Source organism: Ruditapes philippinarum, unplaced genomic scaffold, assembly GCF_026571515.1.
Source record: "Ruditapes philippinarum isolate M1 unplaced genomic scaffold, ASM2657151v2 ctg1211_1_1_1_1, whole genome shotgun sequence".
NCBI classification, from domain to species: Eukaryota; Metazoa; Mollusca; class Bivalvia; order Venerida; family Veneridae; genus Ruditapes; species Ruditapes philippinarum.
In genome coordinates, this window is record NW_026866456.1 from 88,872 (window position 1) to 105,478 (window position 16,607).

At 30.7% G+C, this 16,607-nt stretch overlaps 1 protein-coding gene across 1 annotated transcript; it reads left to right on the forward strand.

Moving 5' to 3' along the window:
* On the forward strand, nt 1-6,337 carry LOC132732555 (uncharacterized). The gene is made up of 6 exons (XM_060719037.1): nt 1-115; nt 499-683; nt 2,102-2,223; nt 2,561-2,679; nt 3,278-3,433; nt 5,146-6,337. Exons 1-6 carry the CDS (start codon nt 101-103, stop codon nt 5,296-5,298), a joined length of 750 nt encoding a protein of 249 aa, XP_060575020.1. The 5' UTR covers nt 1-100; the 3' UTR covers nt 5,299-6,337.
* The last annotated feature ends 10,270 nt before the right edge of the window (nt 6,338-16,607 follow it).

Here is a 16,607-nt window from a genome sequence, read left to right on the forward strand (position 1 = left end):
GTCGCCTTGTTGCTATGACGATTCTAAACAATTGTGTGAGTTATGGTTTGCTGAAATTTGTATCTCAATTGATCACTCAACTTTAGTCTTGACAAACTGTATGACAGAAATGAAGGTAAGGTTGTTTTTATGACTGAAACTAGTATAATTTAGAAATTTAAACTTAAAGTTATTATTTAGAATCGAGATCAAAATGCATATAAATTATTCGCATATTCGTATATTTTTGTGTTCTTATATTTAAGCAAATCAGCGTCTTAAATAATAGGAGTGCTTTGTTTCTTTCAATCATTTGATGGCGTATTCTTTTTAATAAACGCAATATAATTTTAGACATTTCATAAAGTAAAGTGGCAGAAATGGTCTTGTTATCTTAAAGAGATTCAATGTTTCTTAAAAAAATGAAGATGAAAGAACAACAATATTTCGCAATGCAATTGAGAGTTAAGCATCATGGTTTATGTTCTTTTGAAGTGACATTTACTTTAAATCTTCCAGAGCTCAAACTATTTGTGGTCTTTGACTGGAATATGTTTGTTGGTTCAAGTTGTGATAATGTCAAACGACATGAAGGCATGTTGGATGACACCTTTTGACGCATACCGGAAGTTCAAGTGTGTGAAGAGCAGCGTCATGACTCTACCTTTCAATGTGTGTGCAATGAAATGTTGCTTACAGCACCGGTAAAAATGAAAATTTATGTTTATAACTTGATTAAGGTATAATTACCATCCTATTGCTTTACCTCCGCTTTGAAGAGTATTCAAGTAGGCTAGAACTACTGTTAACTACCTTGAAAATGAGGGCCGTGGGTTCAATCCCAAGAAGGGTAATTTTTTTTTCTTTTTTTTTTTCTTTTAACATTATTTATATATCTCTCATGTCCCATTTAGAAAGAATAAAAATGTTTAATTTTGATTTTTTAATTTATAGAGATATTAATTGACTAAATTTTGCTAAATCTAGTAATAAATATGGTACCTGATATTTTCAAAGTGTAATAAAAAAATCAAAACTAGTCGGTAAACGTATTTCATAGTTTACAATATCTTTAAAAAATTCGGGCAACTTTGAAAACAGGCATTCATTTGGGTAAATTTTAAGGATTTTTTTTAATTAACCTCCCTAAGTAGGAAAATAGTCAGACACGTGGTAAAAATGGGTGGGGTAGGGTAACATTTTTATACAGTTTTCATAAATTTAAAGTAGAAACCATAATTTTGCTTATGTGGATTGTTAACTGGTACTATTTGTTTCTTACCAAAAATTAATGGGAAAACATTTTTCATTAGAATGTTATTGCAGATTATTTAAAGGTTCCTCATTTCTAACAAAAAGGGCCCTCATAGCATCCTAGCTTGACTTCAGAAAAGTGGCCATAACTTGATTTCCGTACGGTAAACTTTGTTTCAATTTTGCATACAGATGTACTTTAAGGTACATATCTGACCTATGATGTCAATTTTTTAGTTCCTTATAATGTACATTAGGGTCGTAATACCTTAAGTCAAGATGGAAAAATATAATGATTAATCAATGAAGCGTTAAAAATATGAAGGAATATATACAAGTTATTTGAAAAGATTTTATCAAACGCTGATAATAAAGAATATTTATTTTCTATTCACAATTTATCAATGACGTATTTAACAAACACTAAAAGTTAAACTATAATCACAAAGTCTTCTTAATGAAGTTATTGCCTTAAATTCAAAATTGAATAATATTTATGCTCACAAGTTCTCAATTTAGTATCTGATCAAAACAGAAAATAAAGAAAGATAAATTGACGTGGCCACGTTGTAAGCACATCATTTTAATGAAGTTTAACAAAAATAACATAAAATGTTTATGGTCTGGTCATGAGCTATTGGTGAAATTCCAATCAAACACATTAAACATTAAACGTCCTCAAACACCTAAGAAAACATAATTATTCATTTCAAATCTTAATGATGCATTATGCATTCGGTCGGTAAGACACAAACCGAAAGAAGTATTATATCTCTTACAACTCTAACGTTTACTAAATAAAAGAATATTGTATAGAATTTTATATCATTTTGAATCATATTCCCAGAAAAAAGTTAACGCATTTCAGATGTATAGGATTGTATCACAAGGAAGCAAGTGATGAATGTTACTTGATCAACGCTACTGAAAAAGAGGAAAATTGTGCCGACTTGGATTGGAATAGCTGGAAAGCATATAAGAAAACTAAAGGTAACTTTTACATATTGAAAGTTGTCAAATATATTCTAAATACTCGTAACTATAGTCATAATACTGTTACCCCTTATGTTTAGTTTAAACATTGTTATTGCATCAAAAACATATTTAATATTTTACAAATCTCTCAAAGTAATCTTGGTTATTATCGAAGACAGATGCTCAGAATAAACAATATATGAAATAGATAACTTCAGACTGGAAGAGAATTACGAAGCTGGAGAGACTAAGAAGATAAGGAAAATATTAATATTTGTCGACTGACAAATTTAGATTTTACCAAAACAAAAAGAATAATATTCATGATGATTTTTATTTTGTTCCCCTCAAGACCTTGGCGGTTGCAGCCAATATTTATTGGGTAACAAGAAAGTCCCGGCTCGGCTGAATTTTGTTCCGAGTGATAACGATGACATTGGTGGTTTTAACGTGACGGGCAAATATAAATATGTAAGTCAATCTAAGTTACAAATATAAACGATTTTGCTTACTTTACAAATATTTAGATATCAGTAGTTAGTCTGTGTTACAAATTTAAACGATATTGCTTGCATGTTCTAAAAAATTTGTAAAAATGTAATAACATTGACATTTTTATTCAGATTATTCACCATAGATTTCAGAGCAATTGTGTTTAGTATAACTTGGTTCATTTTGCTTCATCATTTTCTCCATTCGTATGTTTACATAGATTATAACATGAAGCTGACATGAAACACGTTGATCTTTCTGTCAAGAATTGATGACTTTTATTAATTCATTCTCCACTTTTTTAGTAGACATTAAGAATTGTACTTAAGATTGGCGATTATTGTTTTGTTCAAAATGATTTACTCCTCAAACACCATTGAAATAACAAGCTACATCAAGCTACAAATGTACTTTAATAAGTTCTATTTCACCATCATTACACACACACTTTAAAAGCTCGGATGATAAACCCTTTTACGACATTAGGTATAAAATAACAGTTAATACTTAGTTTCATACTAATAAATTGTGCTTAAATGCTTCTTGTATTTGTTTATAGTATGTACATTTTTTACAGACTGAATTATCAAAATTGTCCAGAGTTCGAGGATTTGCCACCCAAGGAAGGTGGCGAAATGAAACTGTTGACTCTTGTTGTGATGAAAGGGTGACATATTTCTATATATATTATAGTACTGACTACAAAAAATGGTTCTGGGCGGACAAAAAAGCAGTAAGTATCGTTTGATTAATATGGTTCAATATTTGTTTTGAAGTCTACCCTTTCCTGATATATGTAAAAAAATCAAAGGATGCGAAATGGTTTATACCATTTCATTTTGATAAAGATATATTTACATATACATCTGTCGAGGAATAGAAGTGTTATTCCTTCATTTCTTTTACCGACACGTGTGCCATCATTTTAAACAGATTAGGGAAATCAGAAGACTGATTTGGATTCGTAGTTGTTTCAGTAATTCAAGACTGGTGGTTACAATGTCATGTTAACGCTATTCTTCCCGAAGAGCATCAGTCATTGTATGGTATGTCACCTAAAGCAACTATTTGTTTTGTTGATGACTACTCCCCATCAATGGTAATGATCACCAACAGACGGAGATGATTCATGTTCTTTTGAAGTTGTTAGTATTTTGCGTATATTTTATCAATAAAAGATGGACTTAACAAGGGCGACGTATACCGAACTCAGTCCCTGACACAATCCAGCCACGTTCGTATGGTACTCAGAAGGCACCGATCCAAAAATGAGAGGGAGCAAAAAGGCTGGGAAAGGAGAGAAATTATTCGAACTTAGTTAATTTGTTAAGACGTGATGAAATGGCCATTTCAATTTTGGTGTCGTATGCATCAATTACAGGCCCCACTCTATACTCGAAGTTACTAACTTAACATACTTATATTTAAATACATTAAAATATCCCTGTGTGAGAATGCATGGCTTAGAGCCTAGATACATTGTAGTTTATATTGCAAGTTTGATCTCGATTAAAGTTTTATTAATCAGGTTTCTATTGACAACATATATGGATTAGTTTACATAAAAAGTAATGGATTCAATGCTATTAACAATCAGTAATCGATCAATCTATGATAACTGTAAGAGGTACATGTATAAATTGATTGATAACGATCAATCTTGATCGAAAAGTTATGATTAATTATACATTTCACTTGAAGAAGGTGTGGTGAAATATCATGGTTTTGTACAAATTATATATTTTATTGTACAGCGCAATATCAAACCGAGCCTGCAAAAAAATCAGTTTTGTCGTTTTTGATCGTTCTTTAGGGATTCAGGTTTGCCTTATTAAAAGAGGTGTGAAAATTAGTTTTATTGATTTTGACAGTTAAATTATTCAGACAAAATGCTGGATATGGTAACACATGATTAATGAAAAATTTTAACAACTCCATTGAGGTCAATTCCCCTGAAACACAAAATTTCAATTTCTTACATAGATCAGCCGGGGAACTTTAAACAGAAAGATATGCAAAAGATAATGTAGATATTTACTCAACAAATGATTGAAAATCACATTTTTATGTTATTTTTAGCTCGATAAGAGTGAAAAGCGTTGACACCTTTTCAATTTTGGGTCATTTATTAAAATAAACACAAGCCATTCTAGAAGAGATAAATCTGAGATGTTGCACACAAGTTATTGAACTAGACCTCCTACATCACATGTAATATTGATTTTAAGAATATATTACCTGCCCTTCGTGTCAAATACCTTAGTGGAGCCCCTTTAATAGACTTAACCTTTGCCTGGTTGACACAATGGTCCCAAACCCAATATGACTCGATGCCTTACTCCATAATTGATATTATGACATTTACTAGCAGTTGATCTCAGGTGACCGAAACCCTTATCAATCTTGCAATATTAATTTAAAAAGATATATTTTGTTTCGTTTCAGCGATTTGAAGCTAATGTGATTCCGGACGCCGGAAATGAGATAGTATTCAATGTGTTTCAGACGCCTGTGGAAGCGAGATACTTAAAGTTGTATCCCGCAGATCACCATGGACAAAAGATCGTGCGTTTTAATGTGATTGGTTGTGATTTATAACGTCACATATTTGATAATCCTCTTGGATGCCGGAAATGTTTTCACTCTAACGCCTTCATACAAATCTAGTGTTTGTGTTACTTATTCTTACTTTATTTTCAAGACAGACGAATTTTAATGACGACTTTTACATTGTCATAAATGCTCTTCAAAATGTGAAGTTTCAAATCAATAAATGACATGAATGTATTAAAATGTATATGTTTGTGTTTATTAGCCTTTACAAACAAAATAAAATTGGTCAAGACTTATTTAAGACCAATAAAATGTAGTAAATGCTTACAAATATACACTAACACATTTAGTGTTTGAAATTCTTTTTATAAAACTGTCGATTTACTAGACCGATTAAATTAAGCTCATTTACTAATGTAAATGTGTAAGGATTCATTCATACTGTAATTCTATTGGACAAAATAATTCAAAACACCTAATAATTATATCGATCTTTGCAAGTTAATTAAACTTCATTAGTTTTATTTATTATCAACAGGACGGCCATTGCTTAATTTATGTTGATTCAAGAATAACAATGAGTGTTCATCATAAAACTATAGATTCGTAACATTCAATTGGACAGTAATTCCAGAGTACATAATCGGTGTTTACTTAGGAAATAGATATAATATATCAATTTTAAGTGCATTGTTATAAATAATGCACGGTTCAAATTTAAATGTGCATGAATATAATCATGAATGCCAACATGCCTTCCAAAGCAATTGAACGATTAATCTTGTATCAATAAACTATAATATAAGATAAAATAACACCTTATACATTTTAACATGTTTATAAAAAGGGAATTGATAAAAATAATATTTTGGTGAACTTCATTGCGCTCAGAGGTTTTCCTGACATGATTTGTTGTATTAACGACATATCTTCCGTTTTTTATGCTGTAGATGACCTCGTGTAATTACATGTATCCACTTGATTGTTATTTCTTTCATGGGTTTGTAAGTAGTATCTATAATATACGAAAGCCCGGTTTGGACATTTCGACTTCATGAATTCCCGATTTCATCTTCATGAATTCCCGATTTCATCTTCACGAGTTCACGATTTCAACTTCACGAATTCACGATGTCAACTTCATGAATTCACGATTTCAACTTTATGAATTCACGATTTCAACTTCACGAATTCAACTTCATGAATTCACTATTTCAACTTCACGAATTCACGATTTCAGCTTTACGAATTCACGATTTTAACTTTACGAATTCACGATTTCAACTTCATGAATTTACGATTTCAACTTTACAAATTCACGAATTAAACTTCATGAAATTGAAATCGTGAATTCGTGAAATTAAAACCATGAATTCGTGAAATTGAAATCGTGAAATTACGAACTTGAATTCAGAAAGTTGTAATCGTGAGTTCGTGAAATTTAAATCGTGAATTCATGAAGGTGAATTCGTGAATTCATGAAGTTGTAATTGTGATTTCGTGAAGATGAAATCGTGAATTTGTGAAGTTGAAATCGTGAATTCACGAAAGTGAATTCGTGAAGTCTAAATCGTGAATTCATTAATTGAAATCGTGAGTTCATGAAAGTGAAATCGGGAATTCATGAAGCTGAAATTGTGAATTCGTGAATTCCGTATGTTGAAAACGGGAATTCGGGAAGTTAATATTGTGAAATCATGAAGATGAAATCAAGATTTCATGTGAAATCGAGATTTCATGAAGTTGAAATTGCCCTACGGGTCTTTCGTAATAACCCAGTGGTCTTTTTCGCTTTGTGTGTGTGTTTTCTTTTGTTTTGTTTTTTGTTTTTTGTTTTTTTTTCTTCAGACTTTAATGTACTATGTTTGAATACATTCTTAATGAAATATTATAACATAGCAACGATTCCGGATAAAACATAGTTTTTATGGGCTGTATTTTTTGCTGTTTTTTCACATGCCTTTCGAAAATATTTCAGAATTTACACATTTTTGAATAAGCATATTTCACAACAACGCCTATGTGATAAAGTTTATATTAATTATCAAAATGCATTTGTTTCTCCCTGTAACACATTAAAGTTTCTTGGAAGGTAGAAAGGGCGAAAATGCAAAAGTTAAATTATTAGAAGTTCATCACATCATAACGTCCTAGTATAACAAATATAACATGCCTATTATTAACATCATATCTAAATAGTACAATCATGTCGCCCATTCTACAATTATATAAAACCGTTTTTATTTACCTCTCCAGCACTAAATTGTTTTTACAAACAATGTATCAATTTGTAGCTAACACACGAAGGAACGAACTTACTTCTTAAAACACATAAAAGTATGCTAAAATAATGTTAGATAATAGTTGATTAAAACGCTTACAAACAAATCTTGGAAAGAGAAAGTTACGAAGAACTGTGTGCAGATTATCATGCAAGCCAACAAGATTAATTGCCCTTCAATCATAAATACAAAAAGTACATTGAGCCTAGAAGAGGTTTTCCTGACGTCATATGGTTTTCGACTTTTGCAAAACAATACAATTGATTATCTGATCTGTTTGATCCGAGAATTATGTGAAGAGTGTTACAATAAATAATATCTATGGCTGATTATAACGTTTTCAATGAGCCTTAAATTTTGATATTGTTCTCAACTGAAACGCATTTGTTTCATTTATGTTAACTGAGTAATATATCTAAATATAGCTGTTCATTACAATAAATAGTTTAATCTGCGTCATTTGTATTGTTTTCAACATCTGCATGACCTTGTTAATCCTTAGGCTTTTAAAGACTCCTTGTGTTTCTGTAGATGCTAATGCACAAAAAGAGTACATTAACGCTCTTTTACATGTATTCATTCTACAGATGAAAAGAAATAGTTGTAAATATTTGAATATAATATATAATATATATAACATTTCAATTAGTTAATTAAAACGACAGTTTCGGTTTGATTAAACGAGTATCTTGTTTCACCCGGAATTGAAACCTACTTTCCGATTACTGTACATAACTCTAAATATTTATTAGTCACGAACAATCACACATTTCCCAATATAAGAGCATCACTTTCATCGCGTAACATATATACTACGGTTAATTACTTTAGTAACCATTTATAACTTTGCTTAGTCAACCTTCTTGTGTCTTTCATATATTTCCTTCTAACTATAACTGGCACATCCTTAAGTTTTTATGCAATTTTTAAAGTTAAAAAATCGGAAAAAAATATTTGATACGAAATAATGATCAATTCTCTGAACTTGATAGGTGCGGTATTGGGAGGCAGGTAAATACTTAATTTAGTGGTTTATAGCCATTTAAAATAAAAGAAAAGCAATTTACATTAAATGTTAGCCCTTTCGTATCATGTTGCTGTGTGTAGATTCTGGTGCTGTCGTGGTGTCTGTATATATTTTCAGGTTCTGTGCAGGAGATACAGATGAAATAAAGTACAGCTGGAGCGTCACAGCTCGAAATAGTTACTTGCAAGTGTAATTATTGTCTGACAAAAAAACTGTTTCTTTGTTGTGATCAATAGCTGACATGTTGCAGTCAGCAAAGTACTAGTAGTTATGCAGTTCTGCAAATAACATTAAGAGCCCGATTACTGTTACCCAGGATTGGGCTCGTTCTTTTCCACATGTATAACTACTGTTTGTTGTTGTATATTTTGTGTTAAGCCATTAGTATTTTGCGGCAGCCCAATCAGCATGAGCCGTGGACAAATTTTGCTGATTTAATTAATTTCCATTCTATTCAATTAAGAACTCAAATGAAAACTTTGTGATCACTCTGTGTCTGTTTTTCTTTCTGTTTGTACTTCATACTGCCTTCCCCAATACTTTCTGATCAGTCTGTGTCGGAATGTTTGTACTTCACTCCGCCTGTCCTAATAACTCCTTTAATGTCCGTCAATAAGGATATTTAAACATATTATCTTTTATACATGCAAAATAGTCTTTAAACATTCAATTTTGTATTTAACTTGTAAGCCTAAATTTTGGATGAGGATTAAATCCAGCTGGCTACACGGAAAGTTGTTCTTCCTATGTGCCCATTAACACGAAAAGGCCCCAGAAGAAGTCATAATATGACCTTTATAGATCATGTAGGCATCATAAAACCCCGTTTAGTAAAGCAGTAAGAAGTCATTAACTGGGTAGTTTTTTTAACTTTGAATCATTTGAATAAAATGTGACGTTTTTTGGGAGGAATGAAAAACGAAAACATAATTTCACCTTCCAGCATATTAACTAATTTTTATTGAGACAATTTTCAAGCAGCCTTCCATATTTTTTGCATTTACAATAATGTTGTGGTTTTTATGCAAATAGTTCATACCTTTGGAAAAAATGAGGAATACTGCAGCACCCAGGTCTACGCTTTTAGCAAAAGCTGTCTGGGTAGGTGCGCGTTCCATTTTCCTCAGTGGCGGACAATATTTAGTTTAAAAGTCTCTATAACATTGAACATAAATTTCTGAAAAGTGGCGTTCCTGATAAACTCATAAAGACTCCTCCACATACAGAGTCTAAGTAACTGAATTGAAATGATATAAGTAAAGTCCTTTGCCCCTTAGGCTTTGAACCAAAATAAATATGTCGAGTAGGACTTATTAATGTGCATCTGTACATAAATTTTAAGGTTCCTGGATCATTTTTCTCAGATTTGATGATGGCAAGATAAATGATTTTATAATTACAGTTTCAAGTGATCAATACCTTTTATTTTTTACCTGAAATGAGTGAGTTTGACATAGATAAAGTAATAAGGTACATTTGCCTTCCAAAATTTTAATTCCTACATGCAAAAACACTAACGAATCTATGTCAATGTACTTTGATTAAATTGCGAATTTTATATTAAATTTGTTATTTACAGGTCCTAGTGATCCTGCAAGATCTAGCTCATCAATGTACGTTCTAAAGCTCCTGTTAAGTTTTATTATAGCTCACGATGTCTTTGATCATTACGCTTTGAGTATTATCATTCTTGTAATTTGCATCATGCAGACATAATAACTCTGTTACATTTTCATAAATCAAATGTCAGGTGATGTGACACAGTCGTATAATTTTGTTGGTAAACAAATTATATTTCAGTTCTAGCTATTGTTTTAATGAAATAATAGATATTTAACGAAATCTTGTATTTCATTCATGCAGTTTATTTGAAGGGAGACAACCCTGGCATGACATAATGTTCATATGTATACTAGTTTTGCCCTTTACATACCAGGTGTCCTTGGAAGAATTTTAAGTTAATTTCTATCATAAAGTATATAATAAAAACTTGTTAACAGTCTAAAGTAAATTAGCCATAACGGTTTATGATATTATACATATATGTAACTGCTAATCGTATACTATTGTCAATTGTCTGGAATATAAAATGTTTTATACAGCCATAGACATAATACTGCCAAACCTATTTACCCTAAGTTAAGCATTTCTAAGAGTTATTTTTATTGTTCCCTGTGCTAAAAACTTACATATACTACACGTACATAACTATTCAAACATATTTTTCTGAAAAAGGCACATATACATACATGTTAACACAGTTATAATACAATGGTATAACACATCTGGCAAAAGGGTGGACCCACAAGTTCTCTCAACATTTGCAACGGTTCTTCCTTAATGCGAAACGTTACATGAACATATTTTACAAGAATAACAAAATACACATATATAAATAGTGCTTAGTTTTCAAAAATTAGATTTAGGTTAGAAAAAATAGAATATGATTGGTTATGCGTGTGATCTTGTTTGAATAGTATTGAACAATTGCTGACTGATTTTATATAATTTACGTATCAATGGCTGAGAAAACATGTTCAATTGCCCAAAAATAACGAAAAACAAACAGAAGGCAACTAGAAATTAAGAAAATGAAATACATAAGGGGAAAATAATCTTGTCTGCCATTTTGCAAAGATGAAACAACAGTACATTGATATTTTTGACATTGTACTAGTTTGATTTTAAAATTTAAATTCAAAAAGCGTTCGGTAAATTTTATGAAATACTGAACAGTACTCTCGTATTATTTTCTAATAACAATTCTTTGCTTCTAACTAAAGGTAGATGGACATTTAGAGGGTTATATAAACTTAATTCGTTAAAAAGACCGATCTTTCATTTCGATATTTCAGACAAGTAAACAATCAAATGTTAAAAATCAACTACAGAACAATTTGCATCATGGGACAAATGTGTAGAATGACTGAAAATTGAAGTTAAGTTACTGCATGCGTTTTTTTTTTGAAATACAGCGAGTTTACCTTCACCTGTTGGATACCATTTTGGAGTGTGAAGGCAGAAAAGTTATCAGTGAGTTTTTAATAGATATTATTTAGATGACAAAGTTTGTACAAATCTTGTTTCTGGTTACAAATCCTTCCATAGCAAGACGACAAAGGTACAAGAGAAGAAGAAAATATATGAGTTCGTGTGTTTAAAGTTGCAAAGATTCCTGACGTTCTTAGATCGTATCTTTTTGTGTTTTGAACTCTTTCCGGAAATATATTTTTTAAATAATTAAGAACATTTCCGTTATGAATTCTATATCTTAAAATAATTTTTTTATGTATTTTTCTATCTGATTGGAAGAGCCAAATAATTTCTTTATATTATACTTGAAAAAAAGTAAACGAGTTAGACCACTTACGATTCTGACTATCCCATGCTGTATTTTATCTAGGGTATCTTTTTAGTAATTCTACACCCATCCCATACTACAGATGCTAAAAGAGGTCTAAAAAATGAAATATAAATTTGGTTATGGCTTCTCTATTAAGGGAATATTTCAGTTTCCTCAGTGTACCTAATAATTTAGAAGCAGACAATGTTATATTCTAGTATAATAGTGTCATATTCCAGTAAAATTAAATGTTAAACCTTAATTTTTGTGAATTTCAACTGGTATTTTATCAAATCTATCAATTTTTGTTGGTTGGTTAATGTTGGGTGGTAAGTAAAACGTTTTGTTTGAATTAGAATCTAGAAGCCTTTTTTAGATCATAAAGTTTATTAAAGTTAAATAATGATTAATATTTCCTTCAAGATCGAAGTCGACGATGTTGTGCAAAACAAAGACAAAGTCAATAATACATTACAATTTTTCTATAACATTATTAACATACTCAAGGAAAAATAGATGCCCAAGTATTGACCCGTTGTGGACCCCTGCGTTTACTTTCAGTGGTTGTGGTATCTGCAAAATACTATTACTTCATCTAGTATTATTGCTACCTATTCCAGTGTATAGAGCTGGTGCGGATTTTAGGAAAGAGAACCACGTGCTGGCATCCTTGAAATTTTCAAAGCCAAACCATTGCAACTCTTGAAGTGAACCAGTTACTATGATTATTTTTATACTTGTTAATTTTTTTTACGTTTTTATTATATTTGATCTTAAATCATGTTCATGCTGATTGAGCTCGCAAAAGTCAATAAACATATCATTTTATAAGCTATAGTTTTTTTAAATAGACAGAAACTGACATCTCATAAAGACCAAAATCTTTGTGTTCTATATTCTAACTAGTACTGAATCAGACAAATTATTTTATATATAATACTGTAAATTTGGTCTAATGTGAAGATAAGGTCAACACTATTTTGCGAAATTAAATACATGCATATTGCCTCTCTTCCATCAAATACTTGATGTTTGTCTTCACTACCTTGCCGCTTAATTATGTTAAAGTCAACGATTACAAAAGTCAAATAAGTTATCTAATATATTTATATCATAGAACATATTAAGTACTAAAGTCAACGATTACAAAAGTCAAATAAGTTATCTTATATATTTATATCATAGAACATATTAAGTACTATTTGGCACCAGCGTTTTTAAATGTTAGGGTGTAGAAAATCATTTTATAGCGCAATACTTATACATGATTTTTCATTTTAGGTCAGTGCAAATAAATCATTGCTCAACTGTTGTCACAATAAAATGTCAAGGGTGTAATCCTGAAACTGTTTAAGTATTCAAATGGCAAAGGAAAAGATTGATAAGAAATCAAATCAAATATTTATGAAAATGTTTTACAAGTAATTATGCTCATCAAATGAGTCTCATAACTCTGATTAAATTGTTATGCATAATATATTTGTGTTACATTCTACTAAACTAAATTGTTTGTATCCGAAGGACAGAACGGTTGAGAAAAACTTCGTGAATTCCCGATTTCTTTTTCTTGAATTCTCAATTTTAACTACGTAAATTCACGTTTTTAACATACGGAATTAACGAATACCCGATTTCAGTTCTCCATGAATTCACGCGATTTCAACTTCATGAATTCAACTACATGAATTCATTTTTTAGACTTAATGATTTCAACTTTACAAATTCAAGATTTTACAAAGTTGAAATTGTGAAGTTCAAATGGCTGGCTCGAAATTGTAAATTCATGAAGTTGACTTCATGAAGTTGAAATCTTGATTTCTTAAAGTTGATATCGGAAATTCAAGAAGTTGAAATATCACCACCGGTCTTTCTGTCTTTGTTAAGTTGTTTGTGCATTCCAAAACAAATAGCATTTTAAATTTGTTATTTTCCACTATAATATAGAGATATAGAGATAATATAAAATTACTGCATCAAGAGTAAGTCAGAATTAGTTATGTTTGTTAAATGCTCTGACGAAGATAAGCTGACTTTCCTAGTCAAAACAGAAACAATATTAAGTTTCTAACAACATAATCCGATAATGGGTTTCAGTATCTTTTTAGCTGAGTGGTAAAACAATGATTAATGCAATAGTTGACGGCTTTGATCAGAACGAACGGTAAGGTTAAACATCTATCGGAAAGTATGCTTGTTAGGCAATCTCTTTGTGCTTTATCTTCTTAGAATATTGTAGATCTAGTCAACACTGTGTTATTATATTGTGACTAAGTAGGGTACTTTGTTAGCTTTCTGCGACAAAATTCCCATTGACACAGTGCCGCTTTGAATTTATATGGTAAGTTCTCACTGCTACCAGTGGTTGATATAAGGGAAAGAGTGTTCCATGAGTTGCTTTTAACAAGACCGCTGACACGCTAACGCTAAACAGTATTGTGAAATGTGAACAGAACAGAACTTTATTGAACATCGTGCATCATTATATACAACATATTTTCAACTATAATGTACATTTTTGTGCAATCAGTCAATAAAGTCGTAGAAAACAATAATTGCAATCAAATATAATTTGGAGTTTGAGTAAAGGTGAACATATTTAAGAAGAAAAATTAAGAAAAAGACTACAAGCTGCTCTATCATCGAACATATAACATCAAAATTATAATGGTAATACCATTTTTGTAATAAAATGCTAATTTACACAAGCAGCTTATATCATTACCTTGCAGCACTGAAATAAATGTGTACATACTTAGATTTATAAAATTAAATCTTTTAATAAACAGGCATTGAATAATTGTATAACATAGTCATGCAAGAAAAAAAAAGATTTTCATCCTAAAGAACGGCATTGTCAGTACCGTTAATTTCTTTGTTTTTATTTTTAGCGTATCTACAAGTTTGTATTTTAGGTTATATACACAAGTTTTTGTAATTCGCAACATATTTTCCCAAACTTTCAAATGTATCTTTTCAATTTGTTTTAATTTAGTAAAGCCCCTTATGTCTGAGAAATAATTACAAAATGAGCCAAAAAAAGAATCAAACATCTGATATAATAACTTGCGTTTCGAACTTACGTTTTAAACTTTAAAAGCAAAATATTAAGCGCCTTTATGCCAACGTTTTTTTCCGAATATGACAATACCATTATCAAAAAATAGTATAAGTATTATTTTTGTCTACGATATCAAGCCCAGAACTATGATTATCCTATATAACTAATTCTAGATCATCTACGAACAGAGAAAAAAGTATACATATACATTACACCTTTTATCCATTTTTTATCTGGAAATGTCCATGATCTAAAATAACAATAAAAACATCAGAATTATGCGACAATTGTTTTGATGGACTAAAACATATAACGTAAGATTTTATCAATCAAATTCACAATCTCGCTGCTGCAAATTGAAACTTTTACCTTCCATGTAGAAATGTTCAGTCCATCCTTCTTGATTTCTAATCTGGCCTTATCTACTTTCTTCGGCTTTTGATCTACGTAAACTGTCTGGCATGAGCTAGCCAAGCCGGCTTCCTTAGCCTCCTTTAACTTTGAAACTAGTTTTCGCCTTTAGTATTTACCTCTTAAGGAAATAATTTTATCTCTGTAATGTTTTTTCTTTCTTTCTTTTTAGGTACAAATTCACATTCCTTGAAAAGGGAAAACATGGCTACAATGTTTCAACTATGACGACTGTTTTGCCTCAAATTCTTCGCACTCTGTCAAACTGTAGTTCCTTATCACTTTTTTAGAAATTTTCATTTTGTCTGTTAAGAAAGTTTTAAATGTGTTTTCTGTTACAACAGAAGTTTCTGTTGGGGCCTTATCTTTATAAGCAAATATAAGGTTGTTTCGCATGTATGGACATTGTAGATAAAGAACTTCGTCCCTCAACAAGTCTTTCTCTTTTTGCAATTTGATCATCTAATTATTCATAGTCCAACAGAAAAGCCACCTTCAGTTTTACCCCATTTAAGACGCATTTTTTCTGTATTTTTTGTATTTTCATTGGGCCAATGTCATTGTTTTTCATTTCTTGTTCCTCATTGTTCAATTTATGTTCAAAAATTTAAAAGTTTTGAACATTCTAAGGTAAAGAGTGAAGTGACCTCTTAATGATTTGCATTTGTCTATTATAAGGTGCATGCATAAACAGTATTTTCCTATGAAATTACTCACTATTAGCCGCTTTATAAACATTTCGTATACATAGTATATTCTACTTTTAGTAGTCACGATTCGTTTCAAATATTACAATCGGGTCACAATAAACAATTTTCTCGTTTACAGCAGCCTGACGCCTTGTTGCTATGACGCTTCCAAACAATTGTGTGAGTTATGTATCTGAAAGTTTTGTCTCAATCGATCACTCAACTCTAGTCTTGACACACTGTATGACAGAAAATGACGGTAAGGCTGTTTTTATAACTGAAAGTAGTATAATTTAGAAATTTAAACTTAAAGTTATTATTTAGAATCGAAAGCAAAATGCATGTAAATTATTCGCATATTCGTACCTTTTTGTGCTCTTGTATTTAAAGATCCTCTAACACAAACTTTTTATGGTTTATATCATGAATATGATGCTCAAATTAAGATTTATCAATTTTGTAAGTTCCAAAAAGCATTTTTTATAAAGATATTACCGAATTTAACATTTCATGTAAATAAAGGGAGGTAATAAAAAGTTTATTT

Excerpts from the sequence above, each read along its gene's own strand:
- LOC132732555 (XM_060719037.1), top strand. Across the intron at positions 684-2,101 it reads AAATGTTGCTTACAGCACCG|ATGTATAGGATTGTATCACA; the intron begins GTAAAAATGAAA and ends AACGCATTTCAG. Across the intron at positions 2,224-2,560 it reads AGCATATAAGAAAACTAAAG|ACCTTGGCGGTTGCAGCCAA; the intron begins GTAACTTTTACA and ends GTTCCCCTCAAG.